Source organism: Primulina huaijiensis, chromosome 2, assembly GCF_012295235.1.
Source record: "Primulina huaijiensis isolate GDHJ02 chromosome 2, ASM1229523v2, whole genome shotgun sequence".
Taxonomy (NCBI): domain Eukaryota; kingdom Viridiplantae; phylum Streptophyta; class Magnoliopsida; order Lamiales; family Gesneriaceae; genus Primulina; species Primulina huaijiensis.
In genome coordinates, this window is record NC_133307.1 from 23994770 (window position 1) to 24015529 (window position 20760).

The following is a 20760-nucleotide window of genomic DNA, read 5'->3' on the forward strand; positions in this document are numbered from 1 at the left end:
TATATATATGTCAATTGCATGCCATGTGAGAGATACATCTTTGGCATGCAATTGAGAATTGATTATTATTATTTGCAAGGAATAGGGTGTAAAAGGGAATTAAAATTCAAGTCTCGTAAGGTGTTTGATTGAGCAAAAAATCACAAATTATGTACCAACCAAGTGTAAAATATTTGAATCAGAAGGAGCGTCTGGGCCTTTCCTCAGCAATATTCACTCTAATTGCCCTGCCTCCCAAACTCTGCACCACAGAAGTACACTCGACCAAGTTAGAAGCTTTAAATTTCATATGACAGTTTATTGTCAATTACAATTTAGTTATGTCTAGGCGAGCTAATCGAGTTATGCAAAACAGGGTTGAACCCTGAAGTTTGATTGAGCACAATATAATGGGCTCCATTGGAAGGGACTTTTAGATGTTAATCTTAGATAATTTTTCTTACTACAAGAAGTATAAACTTAAAATTGAAAGCAAATTTATGCTCATAAATGTGAGAACCAAGACAATTACCTGTCCATCTAGAGCAGCTATAGCGTCATTGAGTTCTGTCTCAGATGACATCGTTACGAAACCAAATCCACGTGATCGACCAGTCTCTCGATCATACACCACACGAGCATCAACCACTTTTCCGTGTTCACTAAACACCTCCTCCAGCTTAGCATTATCCACTTGCCATGGCAAGTTACCAACATACATTCTGAACGAAGCACGCTCGACGAGTCTAGGACTCCTTTCGGGCTGCGAACCTCTAGGTGCAGCCTTATTTACGGTTAGAACTCTTCCATTTATATCCTAAAGCATAACAGGATCCATTATATCACTTGAAATAATCATTTCTAGAAATCAACACGCCAAACTAAGTACATAAAAACCCATATACAATGAAGAGAGTATAGAACTTCTCAAAGAATCAGATATATGAAGTTCAAAATGTGATTGGAAGCCAAAAACTTTTTTTAAATAATTCTTTTATTGTAAAAGAAGCACTTTTAACTAGTTTTTTTATATCTGGGTGAGCTTCTAAGGCTTTTTCAAGGCTTAAAAGAAATAGATATTACTGATTTAATAGAAGCACAAAATAAAAATACTTACCCATCTACTTCAATCTCTTTAAAAAAATATAATATTGTTTTCTAACTACCTCATTCAAATATCGAACTGATTCAAATGTGCCTATATATCCAAACCCACTTTAAAATTTATCTCAACAGGTAATTAAACCAAAAGAGTGTCTGCCAGTTACCAGGGAACCACTAGGTGAATGTTGAATAGATCAAAAAATCATACAGAATCAAGTACTTGACAAATACTTGAATGCTTGGGGCTAATGTTCAATACTTCAATAATAGACAAAAGAATGCAATTTTTCATGAATATGTATATGTAAGCAGGATGCTTCAAAAGTTTGATACAGCTGCCAAGAGCAAGTTGCCAAGTTCATACGCCCCACCATGTCTAATCTTAGTGGGAAATTGGGGAAACAAAACGAATCAATGAGCAATCAAAAAAACTTACATAACCATTGAACATCTCGACAGCCTTTTCAGCTTCTTCCACAGTACTCATAGTCACAAATCCAAATCCTCGACTTTGATCTGTCTGCCTATTATAAATAACCTACATTTACATGAACTTATAAGGGCACACTCAATTTTTTCAGGATACCCACAGGTTCACCTCCATAACCATAGAACAGAGCGAGAAAGATAACATGTTTTAAGCACATCAATCCTTCTGAAATTTTTTTACTACCTACATTCTGTTTTCTAGATATTGTAATTGCAACTCAATTTTACTGTCCCATCAAAATGAAATATAGCAAGGATTATGCCCACAGGTGGCCAAGAGTTCAAGGTTCCAAATTGGTTTTCTTGCCACCAGAGTTCAGATTTCTTGGAATGAATCCACAAACACCATGCTATGGCTTGAGGGCAATTTCACATACTGAAAAAGCGAGATCGGGTTTTTACGAAAAACCAAATATCAAATTTAATTTTTTTCTTTTTAATCAAGGGATGTCTATGATAGGCTCATCCATGCAGAATTTAACTCAAATAAATAGGTAAATTGCACATACTACACCCCGATACCATTATAGACAATCTACTGCCCGCTTGAAAAAAATGATAAGCTAAACATCCTATGTTTTAAATTGATAGCTATGAAGCCCTTTTTTTGGTGCAAACATTTTTTCCATTGATGCATAAAATTACTCCAAGTTAGAGTTTTCAAAGGTGACAGTTATTCTCAGTATAACAAAACATAAATATTTGATTGCTCGTCAAGATTTGAAATATTTTTAGGGATAAAGTGAAACATGTTTATGTTTAATCAAATTTAAAACAACATTCTATAATTTTTTTATTAAACTTATTCCAGGTTTTGCCCCCAATTTAATGCACAGAGGCTTTAGGTTCACGCATACCATGAGAAATTTGTCAGAAGCTTTTCAGCTATCAATTTAAAACCATTAACAGATTTTAGCTCATCCATTTTTCACGTGTGGTTTTAGCATCCGTGCCTAGTAAAAACTAAGAAAATCCATAGCAATTCAAAAGGAAAACTAGGCCACGATAAACAACATAAAGCTCAAAGGCAGAATCTTTATACCTCAGAAATCTCCACAACACCAGCTCGATCAAACATCTGAGCCAATTTTTCACTGTCAACATCATAGGGAAGATTCCCGACGAAGAGCTTAGCATCCTCAGAAGGCTCGGAGTAAGAATCCTCCTCCAAACCTCCGCCATCACTTTCCACGCTCTCTTCCTCCCCCTCTTCCTCTTCTTGTTGAGCCCAGTCTGAAGTCTGCGCAACTAATGGGACAATCTTTGAAGGTAAAATCCTGGATTTGAGTGAAACCCATGTCGTGGAACTGTGGATTTGCCTGAGAGATGGGGGTGGGGTGGATGTGGTGAGATGAATTCTACGCACGGTGGTGGCACCGCAGCATTCGAGCAATTTCAGATGAGGGGCATTTGCAGACGTCATCGTCTCTGAGACAGACGGGGCAAACTTGCAGATAAGAAATCTTGAACCGCAATAATCGCCAGGAAAATGGGAGCTCACTCTCGGGGTGGACTGGACCGGGTCCAATAGATTCGTTTAGCAAATTCTACAGTCCGGTCCATTTTGTCTGTCGAATTGTAGCATTTATACATGGACCCTTTTTACCCCGAGGAGTTGAAGAATACATATGGACATTTTCATTTTAGTCTATCTGCATAACACTTTATACATGACCCACATTATACCTGACTTATTCAGTGTAATTTATTATTAAAAATTAAGTTCGATTTTTTAGCACGTCACAAATTATTTGTTCAATACAATTTATTATTAAAAGTTATTTTCGATTTTTTCGATTTATCGAGATCATATTAAAATTAAGAGTATATCTCTTGTGAGAAAGTCTCACGAATCTTTATCTGTGAGACGGATCAAACCTACCGATATTCACAATCAAAAGTTATACTCTTACATAAAAAGTAATACCTTATCATGGATAATCCAATTAAGATATCTATCTCATAAAATACTACCCGTAAAATCGTCTCACAAATTTTTGCATAAAATTAAAGTGATCGACAGCGATTTCGAAAGTTAAAAAAAATAAAAATATAATAACACGCCTAAGCTCCTGCGGAATTTATTTAGTATTGCTGTATATATATATACGCACTTTCCTTCTAATGGAGAGCTACAGAAATCTTTCATCACCAGCAACCTGCCGCACGTATTGACGACGTCGTATCAGTAGAATGTCGTACGACTATCTTTTCAAGTACATAATCATCGGAGACACCGGTAATCTGGCTGTTTTTTTCCAAAATTTTCAGTGGAAGCCCTAGCAACTTGTTGTTTTAACCCTGAGAGCTAATTAATGTGTGGAAGTTTGTTTTGACGCGAGGAATAATGTTGTAGGAGTGGGGAAATCGTGTTTGCTTTTGCAATTTACGGACAAGAGGTTTCAGCCGGTGCATGATCTCACAATCGGTGTTGAGTTTGGGGCTCGTATGGTGACAATTGATGGAAGGCCCGTAAAACTTCAGATTTGGGATACTGTAATTCTTTCGGAATTTCTGCTTATATTCTTGTTTTCTTGATTTTGGTGTTCTCTCGTGTTGATACTGATTTTAGAATTGATTGTTTTTTCCTGATGTTCATAAGTTTTTGTAACGCTAGTGAAATCTGATTCATTTTTTTGTTTGTTTCCTTTCGCGGAGTTGTTACCAGTACGTTTGTTGGAAATTATGGTGCCTTTTTTTCTTTTTCTTTTTTAAAAAATTAACTGAAGTGAATTTAAAATGATTAGTGTAATTAAGCTCATCCAAAGTTTGTTTCATGTAAGTTAATATTCTATAGGATGAAGCATCATGTGGTAATCTAGTCCTTTCGTCCTCAAGAGGTTAGGCATTTGGTAAAGAATCTCATGGCTTGTAGGTTATATACATCAATTTTCTATATGTTTTGCTGTTCGATGACTTCCAAACTCACGGAAATCAGAAAGATTGAATAGATTAGTTTTAGTGACAGTTTCATTAAATATGTTCAGTTCACAATTACTTTATGCTAATTCAAGTTTTTGCTCATGCCCCGATTCTCCTATATCCAAAATCTAACAAAAATTCACCCATTTTGTTCATTTGTTGTTTTTGTTAATCCTATTGACAATGAATTACAGCTTCTTCCCAATGAAATTTCTTGTTTTATGGCATGTGATTGAGGATCTTTTCCTTCTTCCAGGCTGGCCAAGAATCCTTTAGATCCATTACTAGATCTTATTACAGAGGAGCAGCTGGTGCACTTCTAGTTTATGACATCACCAGGTATCATATTTTTCCCACGGACTGATCTTATGCTTGCATCAAGCTCATGGTAACGTATGCTATGCTTACAAATGAGCAGGGGATTGATTTTGTTTTGTGTACACGCTTGGGTTCAAATCTTTTACTTTACTAGTGTTTTTTCTAATTTCGGGAATGTTATAATGTCTAGGAGAGAGACATTTAATCATCTTGCAAGCTGGCTGGAAGATGCTCGGCAGCATGCGAACCCAAATATGACAATCATGCTTGTAGGAAATAAAAGTGATCTTGCTAGCAGAAGAGCTATTAGCAAAGAGGAGGGGGAACAGTTTGCCAAAGAAAATGGACTTCTGTTCTTGGAGGCATCTGCAAGAACAGCACAAAACGTGGAGGAGGTGCTATTTTGAACGAAATCCAATCTAATTAACTCATGTTTGTTGATTGGGCTCCTAGTCTCCTACATTTTAGGCAATTTTTTCTCACATTTTTACCTAGGTAATGTAATGTATGTGCTTCGTCACAGGCATTCACAAAGACTGCGGCAAAGATACTTCAGAAGATCCAGGAAGGTGTCTTTGATGTATCTAACGAGGTAAGGGCCCAGATATTTATGCTGCCTTAAATGGTGTTATTAGATAATCTGGCACAACCATATTAACAGCACTTTAATGCTACCCCTTGTTTCAAGCTGCTAAAATACTTAACGTTGGCCATCGATCTGTTTAACTTGCAGGATAAATGATCATTTTTATATGACTATCCCTTAATGCATCTGCAGAAATTTTAATTAATTGATGGAATTGTAGCAGTCTTATGGCTTCTGTTGTAGCAGCATACACATGTGGAAGACCTACCTAATTGTACCAGTATGAACTCAATATTATCAGTATCATTATCATGAAATGCATTTTGTGGGGGACTTAGATAGTTGGTCTCTATACTTGCTTTTTGGGAAATCTATCTAAGATTAAACATTTGAGATGAAACTGCAGTCATCTGGCATCAAGATTGGGTATGGGCGGCCTCAAGGTCCGGCAGGAGGGAGAGATGGAGCAGTTGCTCAAAGAGGTGGATGTTGCAATTAATTGTAGATAGATTAATATAGAATTGTGAATTAATGTATTGTGCATTTGTAATCAACTATGGTGAACTTCTGTTGTATTCATACTCGTAGTGCTAGAAATTTGTATGAATTGCAAAATATAATGGATTTACTTCCGCACCCAGCCAGATGCCTGTGGTGCTGCTATATGTGATATAGATGAATGTTACTCATTTTCTCATCATGCTAGTAATGGTTTTCTTGAGCTTAGGCTTCTCAAAACTAGTGGACATACGAAAAGCAGCTTCCAATTTAAAAATTATAACGTGAAACAGAGGAAGGAAAAGAAGAGCAGGAGTAATTTTATTTTTATTTTTTAAAGTAAGGTAAATAAAATAACAAAAATAGAATTTTGGTAGCCATTTTTGGTATTTAAATTTAATGAATCTCCATACAGAAAATGGTCATTGTACGAAAAAAAAACATTAATTTGGGAATCACTAGCTTTAACAAAAAATCCCCCCCGAAAAAATAAAAACAGCGCTAACAATGCAGAACTTCTTTCTGGTTTACCACGTTTTCCACTATCAAAACTCCATTGTGGATTTCTGGAAAGGCATACTTTCAATTGTATAGTCGAAATTTCTCACTGGGATTTGGAGCCCATAGCCTAGATTATTAATGATTTAGCGTTGAGTTTCTTTTTCTTCTTCTTCTTCCTTGAGGCAAAGCTACTAGGTCCGATTTATAGGGACATCCGCTTGGTCCTGCAGAGAAATAAAACCCAGGTTTAGCATGGCATAACAAAAGCTATCTCCAAGTCCAAGGTAAACTGAAACAAAAGTGTAGTTGAATATTGAACATACCGTTTGGAAAGCTCCCAGCTTCGTAATTAGCCTCTTCGGCTCCAGCATCTGCTCCATATAATAATTTCATCATATACAATTCATGTACAGAAATGTCGTCACATATGCAATGCAAGGGAAGTGTACCTATCCTAATATCACACAATTCGTTCTTTTTCATCAGTAGTTTCCTCCAAATCGTTCTTTTTCTTCTTCTTCAACTTATCATCTTCATTCTTCTTCTCCTCTTTTTCCTCATCGCACTTCCTCTTCGCCCCGTTTTGCATTTCTTTTTCAGCCTCCTTTTTCTCTGTTTATACATCAATGCACAAATCACGCACAAAAATCAATCCTTCGAACATATTCTCTGCTTAAACAAAATTTCCGTAATTCACTAGTTCTTTAAGCAAAACTGCAAATCAGACAAACCTAACAAGCTGAGGAAACGCTTTCCATTTATATGCTTCCATATATGCTCCTCCAATTTGTTGATGATTACTCCGGTTAGTTTGCAGATTACCTTCGATCTGCAACAACAAAAAGAGGCATGCAACACTTAATGGTGTGTTTGGATGGTATAAGAAATTACACGCTTTGATAATATATACAAAAATAAATATATTCAAATCCCATGGTCTTGAGTTTGGATTCCTAATTCTATAACCGAGCTCATAGAACAAAAGCCCCGAAGAGCTTTAAGCGTGATTCTATTTCCAGTTCCGGTTCTATGAATTCAAATCCCTGCTATTAGCACCATTCCAAATTAATATGTAAAATCTGTCCCTTGAAAGTTAATCCAAACAATATTCTATGCAATCACAATCCACAAACGCTCCCAATTTCAAATCAAGCAGTCTAAGAAGACAAAGAGGAAGCATTACCGAGCAACTGGGTCCTGGCGGAACAAGTTGAGAGGGGGCTTATTACCGGCGACGGCGGAGTCGATAAGGCCCAAACGGCAGTGCTTGGACAGCGAGTAAGAGTCCCTGGAGTGAGCCGGCAGCTCGTGACCAGTCTCAACGCATTTAAGCCGGCCATTTTCAAGTGGCTGGAAAGTCGGGGAACCGAGTAAATTGAAGCCTTCCTTCTGCTCGGTGGTAGTGTTAGGGTTTGCTGCTCCTTTCTTCTTCCTCATACTCCAGAAATTAAATTAAATTAAATTTTAAAAAAATAACAAACGTCAGGCAGTTATATGCGGGTTTTTAATTAAATTATAAAAAATATCAATTAAACTTACAAAAATATTAAATAATCTTTTTTCTTATTGTTGATAATTAAAAAAAACTCTCGTNTAGTAATAATAAATCATATGAAAATAAAAATTAATAATATTTATCTAATACTAAATACTATATTATTAACCAAGAACTCTAAGATTAATCTCTTTTTGCACTTATAATTATGTAAGAAAATCATAAACATACAACTACTTTCAAAATTATCAATAACTTATAAATTGTTTGTAACCTAATTCGATACGCAAATAAAAAGATTTATTGTTAATGTATTATTATTATTTATAATAATAATAATAATAATAATAATAATAATAATAATATAGAACAAAATCTAGAATGAAGAGTGGGACCCGCCAGGATTTTTTTGTTCAATAAATAAATAATTAATCTGAATCTGACTTCCATTTTCATCATATTGAGTGCCACTTGTCACTGACAACCCTTTCCAATTTGTACATGAGCCCACACATTGTACGTACGTAACGAGAAATAATCGGATTGGATTGAAAAGGGGATTTAGCTTTTGAAATTTCTCATCCGAAAAGGTAAAAGTCGATGTCTCGCACGTTTTCAATTCCCTATTTTGGTTCATTAAATCTTGGGTTTTGTTGAGCTGTCCGAGGAACCGTTTTAGATTTAGCAATGGGTGATTCAAGCTTCGGAACGGGTTTTCCTGATTTTGCGGTTGATGCATCAGGAGCTGTGATTCATTTTGTTTTATTTTTTCCCTTGGATTTTAAATTATTTTCTAGGTTTCAGGTTCGATTGATAAATTTCTGAGAATGAGTGCTTGATTCTTTAAAAAACGAAGCCTTCATTATTGGTACGCTGAGTAGAAATTGCTTGACCATCTTGCATCAAAGCTGAGGATTAATATGAGTACTCCCAGGCGAAGGACCAATATTTCCAGGTAAAGAAGTTCATACATCAATCAGGGCGATTAGCCGCTATATAAGTTTCGATTTTTGCACATTATTTATCAACAAAAAAAATGTGAAGTCTCAGTGCATTTAAAAGTGCAACGATTCCTCTGGTCTGGAACTCTCTCTCTCTCTCTCTCTCTCTCTCTCTCTCTCTCTCTCTCTCTCTCTCTCTCTCTCTGAATTTGGGTAATTGAGCTATTAATTCAGTTCAAGAATGGTTATATAGTTTCTTGTCTCTGCTGCAGCTTGAGTATGAGAAGAACAAATGAAACAATGAGGTTGATTGTGATGACTTTTGTGGGGCTTATATTCGGCTTTTTCTTAGGGGCATCTTTTCCAATGTTTTCATGGACAAAGGCAGGTGACTTGATTCTTGTTGCGATTAATTTCTTACCGTCATGGCAAAGGACTTGCCAAGACTATTCTGTTGCATAACTTGATATTTTTTAGGTGCATCTACCTTCGGGAATTCTTCCTTCCATCGACCTTACTGACATTGAGGAAAAGTACTCTGGTCTCTCGACACATGCGCTGTTAAATGTTTGGTCTTTTCTCAGAGGCAATGGAGGCGTTTCACACAAATTTAACAATGCCAAGGCAAGCACTTGTTTTTTATGCAAGTCGTCTAGTTCGAAAATTTGTGTTTTGAACACCCTTCTCCAGTCTCTACTGTAATCTTCTTTTAGAATTATAAAGTTGGAGTATTGGATGGAACCACAATTATAAAAGCTGTGAGGCGTAAACAGATGGTGAAGTTCATTTCCCGCTTTCCTCCATTAGCTTATTTTTTAATTACTTCTAGCAGATTTGGGTCCCTACCAATCCCCGAGGTGCTGAAAGACTACCCCCGGGAATCATTGTCCTTGAGTCTGACTATTATATGCACAGATTGTATGGTAATCCTGGTGAGGTGTGTGAGCTTTGCCATAATTTCTTGCATTTTCGTGTTATTTGCTTGAATAATAAAGAAAGCGGGAATGATGTGAACCCATTTATGTTTCTTACAAAATAAATATCTATCGGCATAAATGACACCAGATAATTTTTTGTGAGGTATTTATTCTTGTAAAATTACCATTCTTATAGTTGTCCATGGATTTTGAATCGAAATATCTCATACCAGGACTTAATCATAAAACCGAAGTATCTTATGACCTTTACTGTTGGCTTCGATCAGAAGAAAAACATCGATGCTGCAGTGAAGAAGGTAACTGAAGATTTCGTGTGTTCCTCCAGCCAAGTATCGTTTTCCTTGTATCTGTGTGGTTTCTTTGATTGACAAAGTTGTACAGTTGACAGAAAACTTTACGATCTTGTTGTTTCATTATGATGGCCGGACAAGCGAATGGAGTGAATTTGAATGGTCACAACGAGCTATCCATGTGAGTGTCCAGAAGCAGGCTAAATGGTAATTATAAAGGAATTTTCTGCGATATGTCTGTTTGTATAGTTTGTGACAGACGTAATATGGTTTACTCTACATCTTGCAAGGTGGTATGCCAAGCGCTTTTTACACCCTGACATTGTGGCTCCTTATGATTATATTTTTATCTGGGATGAAGACTTAGGGGTGGAGAACTTTGATCCAGAAGAGTGAGTAGATCAGTTGATATCCTTCTGTATCACAAATATTTTAAAGCAGAACTATTTACAAATTCAATGGCCTGTGTGACTGACAGATACATAAAACTCGTGAAGAAGCATGGTTTAGATATTTCACAGCCTGGTTTGTCCCCTGATAGCGGAATGACATGGCAGATGACAAGAAAGCGAGGAGAAATCGAAGTTCACAAGTATGAATAAGTAGACTCTTCTTCGGATCTTTATTGATTGCTTTCTGTAATGGGTTGTTGTTGTGAGAAAACACTAGCAATATAATCGCTTGTATTCACAGAGATACAGAAGAGAGACCAGGCTGGTGTGAAGATCCACATTTACCACCCTGTGCAGCGTATGTACATGAATTAATAATCACGATTACTGCTGTAAATAGAACTCAATAGGGTGTTTTTTTTCCCTAGATTTGTTGAGATCATGGCACCTGTGTTTTCTCGTAATGCATGGCGCTGTGTCTGGCATATGATCCAGGTATGAAATTGTTGCTCCAATTTTCTTTATTTCTAGCATGAGACAAGTTCTCCCACGGAAAAGAAAAAAGAACAGAAAGGAAAGAAACAAAGAAGGAGCAAAAGGTTAAAAATATTGAATAGCTTTCTTTGCGCGGGTGTATGTTGAAATATAAATTATTTATGGCATTGGTACAGAATGACTTGGTCCACGGATGGGGGCTTGATTTTGCTCTCAGGAAATGTGTTGAGGTATGTGTTTAGTTATATGCATTGAAATCCATGGCCATCTTTGCTCAGAAAATAACAAATATGCATCGTTGATCTTTCATGAGCACAGCCCCCTCATGAAAAAATAGGAGTCGTGGATGCTCAATGGATAGAGCACCAAAGTGTCCCTTCACTAGGAAATCAGGTACATGTGACATGTGAAGTCTCAATGTTTGGTTCCTCCTATATTTTGTTTCCGAAATTTCTTATTTCGGGTTTTGTTCGTTGTTTAGGGTAAGGCAGAGAATGGGAAGGCAGCATGGGAAGGGGTATGTGATGAATTTAACAAATCCTATGCTTTGTGACTTGCTCATTTGATAGTCATAAAATTTTGGGTTTAGGTACGGGAGAGGTGTAGAAATGAATGGACAATATTTCAGGAACGAATGTCAGCTGCAGAAAAAGGGTATTACGAAGAGATGGGAGTTGATCCACCCAACTCCACTACTCGGTAGAAGGCTTTTGATTTAACTCATTTTTTGACAACAATCTAATCTATTAATAAAAAATGCCATATTCTTAAATTCTTGATTCCTTTCCCGACATTTACTGTAGAGAAGCCATTAGTGTCATTGTACCCACTATTTGGGTCCCAAGTTCAAGTCCTGATGATCTATTAAATGGTTTTACAGAAAACATTTAAACGTATATATTTTAAAATACAATATTATATATAATTTTATTTTTAAAGTGATTTTTATTACATGATACATGTCATCATATATTTAAATATTTTGATTAATGATGCATAAGATTTTATAAATAAATGAAATTAAAATATAATAATATAATAATAAAATGTATTGATTTCGAAAATTACGAAAGTGGAATAAAATTATTCTTGGGTGTGTTTATTTTTGTCTTTGGTGGTTAAAAACATTTGTATAAAAACACGAACAAGGAAAATTCAAAATGACAGATTTGATCAGGATTCAAGGAAAATAACGAGGCAAAAGTGAAGTACAAATCCCAATACTTGCAACAATAAGCACAAGATTGAGTGAACAAGTTGCAGCAAAAAATGCATATCTATAGAAAAGGCCAATAAATATGGTACACTTCTCATTCCACCGTGCATTCTTTTTCTAGCAAAAGATTTCAAGAAACTATAAATACTCTTTTGTAATGGCTTCTTCCAACTCTTGAAATTCCCACGCACTGTCCGCCGAATACTCTCCTGACAGACGAAGAAAGAATCAATTAGCCAAACACATAGCAAAATAAAGAATGATATTAAGTAAAGAACCTTACCAATGGAATCTCTGCGCAAGGCAGTCAAGTGTGCACAGCTGCAAGTAGGAAAAAGTAACAGAAAGTTGAATTCCAATTTGATTCTAAACGTCGACAAATGAAGATTTACTAAAATACTGAAAGCTAACAAGGTCAAAGAATGCTGTTTTATGTATGCTACCTTCCCAGAGCCTTCCCAAAATCAGCACAAAGAGATCGAATGTATGTTCCTTTTGAGCAAGTTACCCGGAAAACCACATTTTGCCTGAATTCATAATATACATTTGTAAGCAAGAAGAAATAAGTAGTTTTATTAGCAGAATGAAGATAATTAACTTATGGGTGTAACACAGTGTTTAAAACATGAGAAGCACTAAAATAATGCACGTAATGATAATTTAAAATGCGGGAAAAACAGAACGGAATCCACTCATGTAACCTATCTTCCAAGCTCCTTTCAACGTCAAACTGGAATACTGAAATCCTTCTTGGTGAAAGTTCAATACTTTCTCCTTTTCTGGCTTTCTCATACATCCTTTCTCCACCAACCTACCAGATAGGGACCATATCAGATTAAAGCTTCCAAAGAATATGGTATTGTTGGATTTTGAGGCTCTTGATACCAAAAAATGTTAGTAATTTTAAAAGGACTCGTGTTCGCTTCAGAGAAAGGATAGTTCGTTCTCCCACATGGATTATGTTTCGATTCAATGAGAAAATACAGAATGTTATTAAAATTATTTTTCTTTCGCACACATGCAAAAAAAGTGTACCGTAAAGAATTCCTTGCAGATTTTACTCCAAAACAATTTCATAAGGTTATTGGCACATATTCTTTTCAGGTTTCGAGCATAATCATTTAGATTTTTAATATATGTGTTCCAAGAACATGCATATTCCTTATGTCAAAACTTTTAGAATTACTTATATTTATTGTCAAGCTACATAGCACACAAAAACACAAACAAAAATGTTATTATATAATCAACAGAACTTATATAAAATCATCATATATTACAGATTGTAATGCTCAGCACCTAAAAGCTGTTGTGGAATACATCATACTTTAATAGCGGAGAACATCGGAGGGACTTGCCATGTTTCTCCACAAAAGGATGCGGCACTTTTCTTTATGTCATCATCCTTGATGTGTTCCCAAGGCTCGCGTTGGATGACCTGATTAATCACATATTTTCACGTTTCAAGACAAAAACGCAATGTCCTAATGTTTTGTTCACTAGCACGTTCAATGGAAAACAGAAGACAAAAGTTATGAACTTGTGAAACATAAAACAGAATATAATGAACACACCGGTGAATCAGCATCCCAAGTTGAAGTAGCTTCTCCTAAACGGAAGATTCCACTATATCCCTTTATCATGCCTTGGTATCTGTAAGTTAAATGTCGATATTTAAAAGAAATCACATATACCTAGTCACTAAAAAAAGTCTTCTATCAACACATGTAGTACACAAAATTATATGAAAGCTTAATTTAAAAAATTAAAAATTAGAGAACAAATCTAATATCCACATATGACAGATCTTGATACTCATGCTGTTGTTCACCTTTCAACAAACTTGGTGGCTTTACCAACGCATACAATCAATAAACCCGTAGCCATAGGATCTAGAGTTCCAGCATGCCCCACCTACCATAGGTAAACCTTTTGTGAAGTCTCAAGTATTAAGAGCAGTGTGTAAGAACATATGAACTACTTGATAAAGTCTAAATAATCACCTTTTTCACTTGGACGAGGCGTCGAAGCTTTCCACAAACCGTAAATGAAGTCCACCCTGTTTACACTGATTATCAGATTGATAGTTTTCTTCTTTTCTATTTTCTTTTAAAATCAGCTAAACTAGAGAACAATTTGGTCTACTTCATAATAACTTCAACACTTAGAAGATATCGCAGACACAAAAATTCACCTTTAGGCTTGTTCACCAAAACCACAGTCCCATTTGGACCATCCCATTTAGGCGGAAGACCAACACTTCTCGTTGAAAGAAACGGCTCTGGAATAACTATATCTCCATCATTTTCATTGGGGAATTTCTTCAAACACTTGAAGAAGTCCTCTACTTTCTTCTCTGTGATATCCTCAACCTTTACATCATTTGCTTCCTTGTCGTTGTCCTCAAAAAACACCAATCCTCTATCATCCTCGTTTGCCGCTTCCACTTGTGATTTCGACATCTTCTTCTTCTCCTTCTTGGGATTCGATTCTCCCGGCTGGAGAAACGCCTTATCGAAACACTGATCGGGAAAATACTTCTTCTCCAATTGATATACCATCTTGTAATGCTTGTTTTTCTCCCAGGGATAAGCAAACGCGTCATAGAAATACAACTCCTCTTCCCTTTTATGCAATGTCCGAAGCTCCACCACCTCTTGCTTCAATTCAATATAATCACTCTGATTACCCCGGTGTCCATTCTCCTCATCCGAATCCGATTCTCCGTACATCCTTTTCCTCCTTTTGTTATAGTACTTCCTTTTAGCTTTGTCGATTGAAACCTCTCCCTTACCATCGCCCTTCTCGTGAGACAGCTTTTTATCAACCCATTCGTCGAAGCCCATGTCTTGGTCAGGTTCCGAATCTTTCGGTATGGATTTCGGTGAATTGGGTCGACGGCGGCGAGTGGGGTTCGCCGGAGGATTAGCTGGGCGGGAGATAATCATATCGTATTGGTATGGGTAAGGAGTGGCAGTTAGTGAGAAGAGTCGCGGGAATGATAGCTTCAATGGGCTTCCAAGAATTGAGCGGGGGCATAAAGAATACATGGGCTTAGGGCGGGGGAGGTGGAGGTGCAGGAGCTGTAGATGTGAGCGGCCGAAAAAGTGCAAGCACTTCGCCATTTTTACATCGCTTGTTAAAGCTCAGCCTACACTGGCTTCTTTCTGCCTCGGAAGATTAACAGGTTTTTCATATTAGCACCAGTGTAAACTTTTGGTTAATTACATTTTACCCCTCAAACCATTCTATTTTCNTATTATTATTATTATTATTATTATTATTATTATTATTATTATTTCATTTCTTTTCCTAGAAAAGGGTTTTATTCCCTTTCGATTATATTTTCTCGTTCTCCTCAGCTTCTTCCTATGTGCTGATTTAAGCAACGAAAGAGTTATTACGAACGAGAGAAATCTGGACATATTAACCGATTTGTTCATGGTTTCAGAAAATCAAATCATCATAACTTTTGGGTTACATCAACTTCTCTAATTATTATATATGTTTCATAAATTTGTGTGTGAATCAATTTATTTGATAAGATAAATTTCAGATTTCATACATTTGATTATACTAGAAATAATGCACGTGCAACGCACANTACATAATGAAAAGATATCATTAAATAAAAATAACATATTATAATGTGGGTAGACATAAAAAATTAAATACTAATAATCACACATATTTAAAATATAAATAAAGAGAAAGAAAAGACACATTTAAAGTAAGCAATTAATGTAAAGTAAACAATGAATAAGGAGATAAATGTAAATTCACATATAAAATCACATATTTATATATTTTAATTAATTAAATCAATTTACATGGAGATTGAAGTGACATATTTATAATAAATTCATAATTAATAAGGGTGTCAAAATAAATTCACAATTGAAATGAGATACCAAAGAAAATTCATAATTCAATAATGAGTTATTTCTAAACTTTAATTAATTAAATTAATTTACATAATGAAAAGATAAATAAAAAATCTAAATCATTGAATTGAAAACAACATATTATAATGTGCATAGACATAAAAAAAAACAAAATACTAATTTACATAATGAAAAGATATCATTAAATAAAAATAACATATTATAATGTGGGTAGACATAAAAAATTAAATACTAATAATCACACATATTTAAAATATAAATAAAGAGAAAGAAAAGACACATTTAAAGTAAGCAATTAATGTAAAGTAAACAATGAATAAGGAGATAAATGTAAATTCACATATAAAATCACATATTTATATATTTTAATTAATTAAATCAATTTACATGGAGATTGAAGTGACATATTTATAATAAATTCATAATTAATAAGGGTGTCAAAATAAATTCACAATTGAAATGAGATACCAAAGAAAATTCATAATTCAATAATGAGTTATTTCTAAACTTTAATTAATTAAATTAATTTACATAATGAAAAGATAAATAAAAAATCTAAATCATTGAATTGAAAACAACATATTATAATGTGCATAGACATAAAAAAAAACAAAATACTAATTTACATAATGAAAAGATATCATTAAATAAAAATAACATATTATAATGTGGGTAGACATAAAAAATTAAATACTAATAATCACACATATTTAAAATATAAATAAAGAGAAAGAAAAGACACATTTAAAGTAAGCAATTAATGTAAAGTAAACAATGAATAAGGAGATAAATGTAAATTCACATATAAAATCACATATTTATATATTTTAATTAATTAAATCAATTTACATGGAGATTGAAGTGACATATTTATAATAAATTCATAATTAATAAGGGTGTCAAAATAAATTCACAATTGAAATGAGATACCAAAGAAAATTCATAATTCAATAATGAGTTATTTCTAAACTTTAATTAATTAAATTAATTTACATAATGAAAAGATAAATAAAAAATCTAAATCATTGAATTGAAAACAACATATTATAATGTGCATAGACATAAAAAAAAACAAAATACTAATTTACATAATGAAAAGATATCATTAAATAAAAATAACATATTATAATGTGGGTAGACATAAAAAATTAAATACTAATAATCACACATATTTAAAATATAAATAAAGAGAAAGAAAAGACACATTTAAAGTAAGCAATTAATGTAAAGTAAACAATGAATAAGGAGATAAATGTAAATTCACATATAAAATCACATATTTATATATTTTAATTAATTAAATCAATTTACATGGAGATTGAAGTGACATATTTATAATAAATTCATAATTAATAAGGGTGTCAAAATAAATTCACAATTGAAATGAGATACCAAAGAAAATTCATAATTCAATAATGAGTTATTTCTAAACTTTAATTAATTAAATTAATTTACATAATGAAAAGATAAATAAAAAATCTAAATCATTGAATTGAAAACAACATATTATAATGTGCATAGACATAAAAAAAAACAAAATACTAATTTACATAATGAAAAGATATCATTAAATAAAAATAACATATTATAATGTGGGTAGACATAAAAAATTAAATACTAATAATCACACATATTTAAAATATAAATAAAGAGAAAGAAAAGACACATTTAAAGTAAGCAATTAATGTAAAGTAAACAATGAATAAGGAGATAAATGTAAATTCACATATAAAATCACATATTTATATATTTTAATTAATTAAATCAATTTACATGGAGATTGAAGTGACATATTTATAATAAATTCATAATTAATAAGGGTGTCAAAATAAATTCACAATTGAAATGAGATACCAAAGAAAATTCATAATTCAATAATGAGTTATTTCTAAACTTTAATTAATTAAATTAATTTACATAATGAAAAGATAAATAAAAAATCTAAATCATTGAATTGAAAACAACATATTATAATGTGCATAGACATAAAAAAAAACAAAATACTAATTTACATAATGAAAAGATATCATTAAATAAAAATAACATATTATAATGTGGGTAGACATAAAAAATTAAATACTAATAATCACACATATTTAAAATATAAATAAAGAGAAAGAAAAGACACATTTAAAGTAAGCAATTAATGTAAAGTAAACAATGAATAAGGAGATAAATGTAAATTCACATATAAAATCACATATTTATATATTTTAATTAATTAAATCAATTTACATGGAGATTGAAGTGACATATTTATAATAAATTCATAATTAATAAGGGTGTCAAAATAAATTCACAATTGAAATGAGATACCAAAGAAAATTCATAATTCAATAATGAGTTATTTCTAAACTTTAATTAATTAAATTAATTTACATAATGAAAAGATAAATAAAAAATCTAAATCATTGAATTGAAAACAACATATTATAATGTGCATAGACATAAAAAAAAACAAAATACTAATTTACATAATGAAAAGATATCATTAAATAAAAATAACATATTATAATGTGGGTAGACATAAAAAATTAAATACTAATAATCACACATATTTAAAATATAAATAAAGAGAAAGAAAAGACACATTTAAAGTAAGCAATTAATGTAAAGTAAACAATGAATAAGGAGATAAATGTAAATTCACATATAAAATCACATATTTATATATTTTAATTAATTAAATCAATTTACATGGAGATTGAAGTGACATATTTATAATAAATTCATAATTAATAAGGGTGTCAAAATAAATTCACAATTGAAATGAGATACCAAAGAAAATTCATAATTCAATAATGAGTTATTTCTAAACTTTAATTAATTAAATTAATTTACATAATGAAAAGATAAATAAAAAATCTAAATCATTGAATTGAAAACAACATATTATAATGTGCATAGACATAAAAAAAAACAAAATACTAATTTACATAATGAAAAGATATCATTAAATAAAAATAACATATTATAATGTGGGTAGACATAAAAAATTAAATACTAATAATCACACATATTTAAAATATAAATAAAGAGAAAGAAAAGACACATTTAAAGTAAGCAATTAATGTAAAGTAAACAATGAATAAGGAGATAAATGTAAATTCACATATAAAATCACATATTTATATATTTTAATTAATTAAATCAATTTACATGGAGATTGAAGTGACATATTTATAATAAATTCATAATTAATAAGGGTGTCAAAATAAATTCACAATTGAAATGAGATACCAAAGAAAATTCATAATTCAATAATGAGTTATTTCTAAACTTTAATTAATTAAATTAATTTACATAATGAAAAGATAAATAAAAAATCTAAATCATTGAATTGAAAACAACATATTATAATGTGCATAGACATAAAAAAAAACAAAATACTAATTTACATAATGAAAAGATATCATTAAATAAAAATAACATATTATAATGTGGGTAGACATAAAAAATTAAATACTAATAATCACACATATTTAAAATATAAATAAAGAGAAAGAAAAGACACATTTAAAGTAAGCAATTAATGTAAAGTAAACAATGAATAAGGAGATAAATGTAAATTCACATATAAAATCACATATTTATATATTTTAATTAATTAAATCAATTTACATGGAGATTGAAGTGACATATTTATAATAAATTCATAATTAATAAGGGTGTCAAAATAAATTCACAATTGAAATGAGATACCAAAGAAAATTCATAATTCAATAATGAGTTATTTCTAAACTTTAATTAATTAAATTAATTTACATAATGAAAAGATAAATAAAAAATCTAAATCATTGAATTGAAAACAACATATTATAATGTGCATAGACATAAAAAAAAACAAAATACTAATTTACATAATGAAAAGATATCATTAAATAAAAATAACATATTATAATGTGGGTAGACATAAAAAATTAAATACTAATAATCACACATATTTAAAATATAAATAAAGAGAAAGAAAAGACACATTTAAAGTAAGCAATTAATGTAAAGTAAACAATGAATAAGGAGATAAATGTAAATTCACATATAAAATCACATATTTATATATTTTAATTAATTAAATCAATTTACATGGAGATTGAAGTGACATATTTATAATAAATTCATAATTAATAAGGGTGTCAAAATAAATTCACAATTGAAATGAGATACCAAAGAAAATTCATAATTCAATAATGAGTTATTTCTAAACTTTAATTAATTAAATTAATTTACATAATGAAAAGATAAATAAAAAATCTAAATCATTGAATTGAAAACAACATATTATAATGTGCATAGACAAAAAAAAAAACAAAATACTAATTTACATAATGAAAAGATATCATTAAATAAAAATAACATATTATAATGTGGGTAGACATAAAAAATTAAATACTAATAATCACACATATTTAAAATATAAATAAAGAGAAAGAAAAGACACATTTAAAGTAAGCAATTAATGTAAAGTAAACAATGAATAAGGAGATAAATGTAAATTCACATATAAAATCACATATTTATATATTTTAATTAATTAAATCAATTTACATGGAGATTGAAGTGACATATTTATAATAAATTCATAATTAATAAGGGTGTCAAAATAAATTCACAATTGAAATGAGATACCAAAGAAAATTCATAATTCAATAATGAGTTATTTCTAAACTTTAATTAATTAAATTAATTTACAT

At 31.8% G+C, this 20760-nt stretch overlaps 4 protein-coding genes and 1 pseudogene across 10 annotated transcripts; 2 read left to right on the forward strand and 3 right to left on the reverse strand.

Moving 5' to 3' along the window:
• Positions 1 to 62: 62 nt before the first annotated feature.
• On the reverse strand, positions 63 to 3116 carry LOC140970772 (28 kDa ribonucleoprotein, chloroplastic-like). Its single transcript, XM_073432670.1, has 4 exons — positions 2615 to 3116; positions 1520 to 1621; positions 512 to 796; positions 63 to 241 (listed from the first exon to the last, which is right to left on the reverse strand). Exons 1-4 carry the CDS (start codon positions 2993 to 2995, stop codon positions 179 to 181), a joined length of 831 nt encoding a protein of 276 aa, XP_073288771.1. The 5' UTR covers positions 2996 to 3116; the 3' UTR covers positions 63 to 178.
• A 557-nt stretch (positions 3117 to 3673) lies between these two features.
• Positions 3674 to 6095, forward strand: LOC140970771 (ras-related protein RABB1b). Of its 5 annotated transcripts, XR_012174186.1 has the most exons (7): positions 3674 to 3811; positions 3929 to 4068; positions 4751 to 4833; positions 5003 to 5207; positions 5336 to 5404; positions 5591 to 5678; positions 5805 to 6095. XR_012174186.1 is itself a non-coding variant. In XM_073432668.1 (6 exons), exons 1-6 carry the CDS (start codon positions 3766 to 3768, stop codon positions 5552 to 5554), a joined length of 552 nt encoding a protein of 183 aa, XP_073288769.1. In that variant the 5' UTR covers positions 3674 to 3765; the 3' UTR covers positions 5555 to 6095. The 5 variants fall into 5 exon arrangements, 3 of the variants coding, with proteins under 3 accessions (XP_073288769.1, XP_073288770.1, XP_073288768.1); XR_012174185.1 differs by having other exon boundaries at positions 5336 to 5678; XM_073432668.1 differs by having other exon boundaries at positions 5546 to 6095.
• Positions 6096 to 6278: 183 nt separating this feature from the next.
• On the reverse strand, positions 6279 to 7834 carry LOC140970773 (uncharacterized; annotated as a pseudogene).
• Positions 7835 to 8362: 528 nt separating this feature from the next.
• LOC140970775 (uncharacterized) lies at positions 8363 to 11827 on the forward strand. Of its 3 annotated transcripts, none has more exons than XM_073432673.1 (15): positions 8363 to 8482; positions 8697 to 8847; positions 9106 to 9217; positions 9311 to 9457; positions 9666 to 9770; positions 9984 to 10067; positions 10153 to 10268; positions 10352 to 10453; positions 10540 to 10653; positions 10755 to 10811; positions 10882 to 10948; positions 11125 to 11178; positions 11267 to 11341; positions 11430 to 11465; positions 11538 to 11827. In XM_073432673.1, the coding sequence occupies exons 2-15, from the start codon at positions 8813 to 8815 to the stop codon at positions 11649 to 11651; spliced, it is 1218 nt and encodes a 405-aa protein (XP_073288774.1). In that variant the 5' UTR covers positions 8363 to 8482; positions 8697 to 8812; the 3' UTR covers positions 11652 to 11827. The 3 variants fall into 3 exon arrangements, with proteins under 3 accessions (XP_073288774.1, XP_073288773.1, XP_073288772.1); XM_073432672.1 differs by having other exon boundaries at positions 8365 to 8482; positions 8690 to 8847; XM_073432671.1 differs by lacking the exon at positions 8363 to 8482 and having other exon boundaries at positions 8489 to 8847; positions 11538 to 11826.
• A 270-nt stretch (positions 11828 to 12097) lies between these two features.
• LOC140970776 (uncharacterized) lies at positions 12098 to 15346 on the reverse strand. The gene is made up of 9 exons (XM_073432674.1): positions 14359 to 15346; positions 14168 to 14223; positions 13996 to 14078; positions 13739 to 13817; positions 13492 to 13602; positions 12866 to 12975; positions 12608 to 12691; positions 12448 to 12485; positions 12098 to 12373 (listed from the first exon to the last, which is right to left on the reverse strand). Exons 1-9 carry the CDS (start codon positions 15287 to 15289, stop codon positions 12303 to 12305), a joined length of 1563 nt encoding a protein of 520 aa, XP_073288775.1. The 5' UTR covers positions 15290 to 15346; the 3' UTR covers positions 12098 to 12302.
• Positions 15347 to 20760: the final 5414 nt, after the last annotated feature.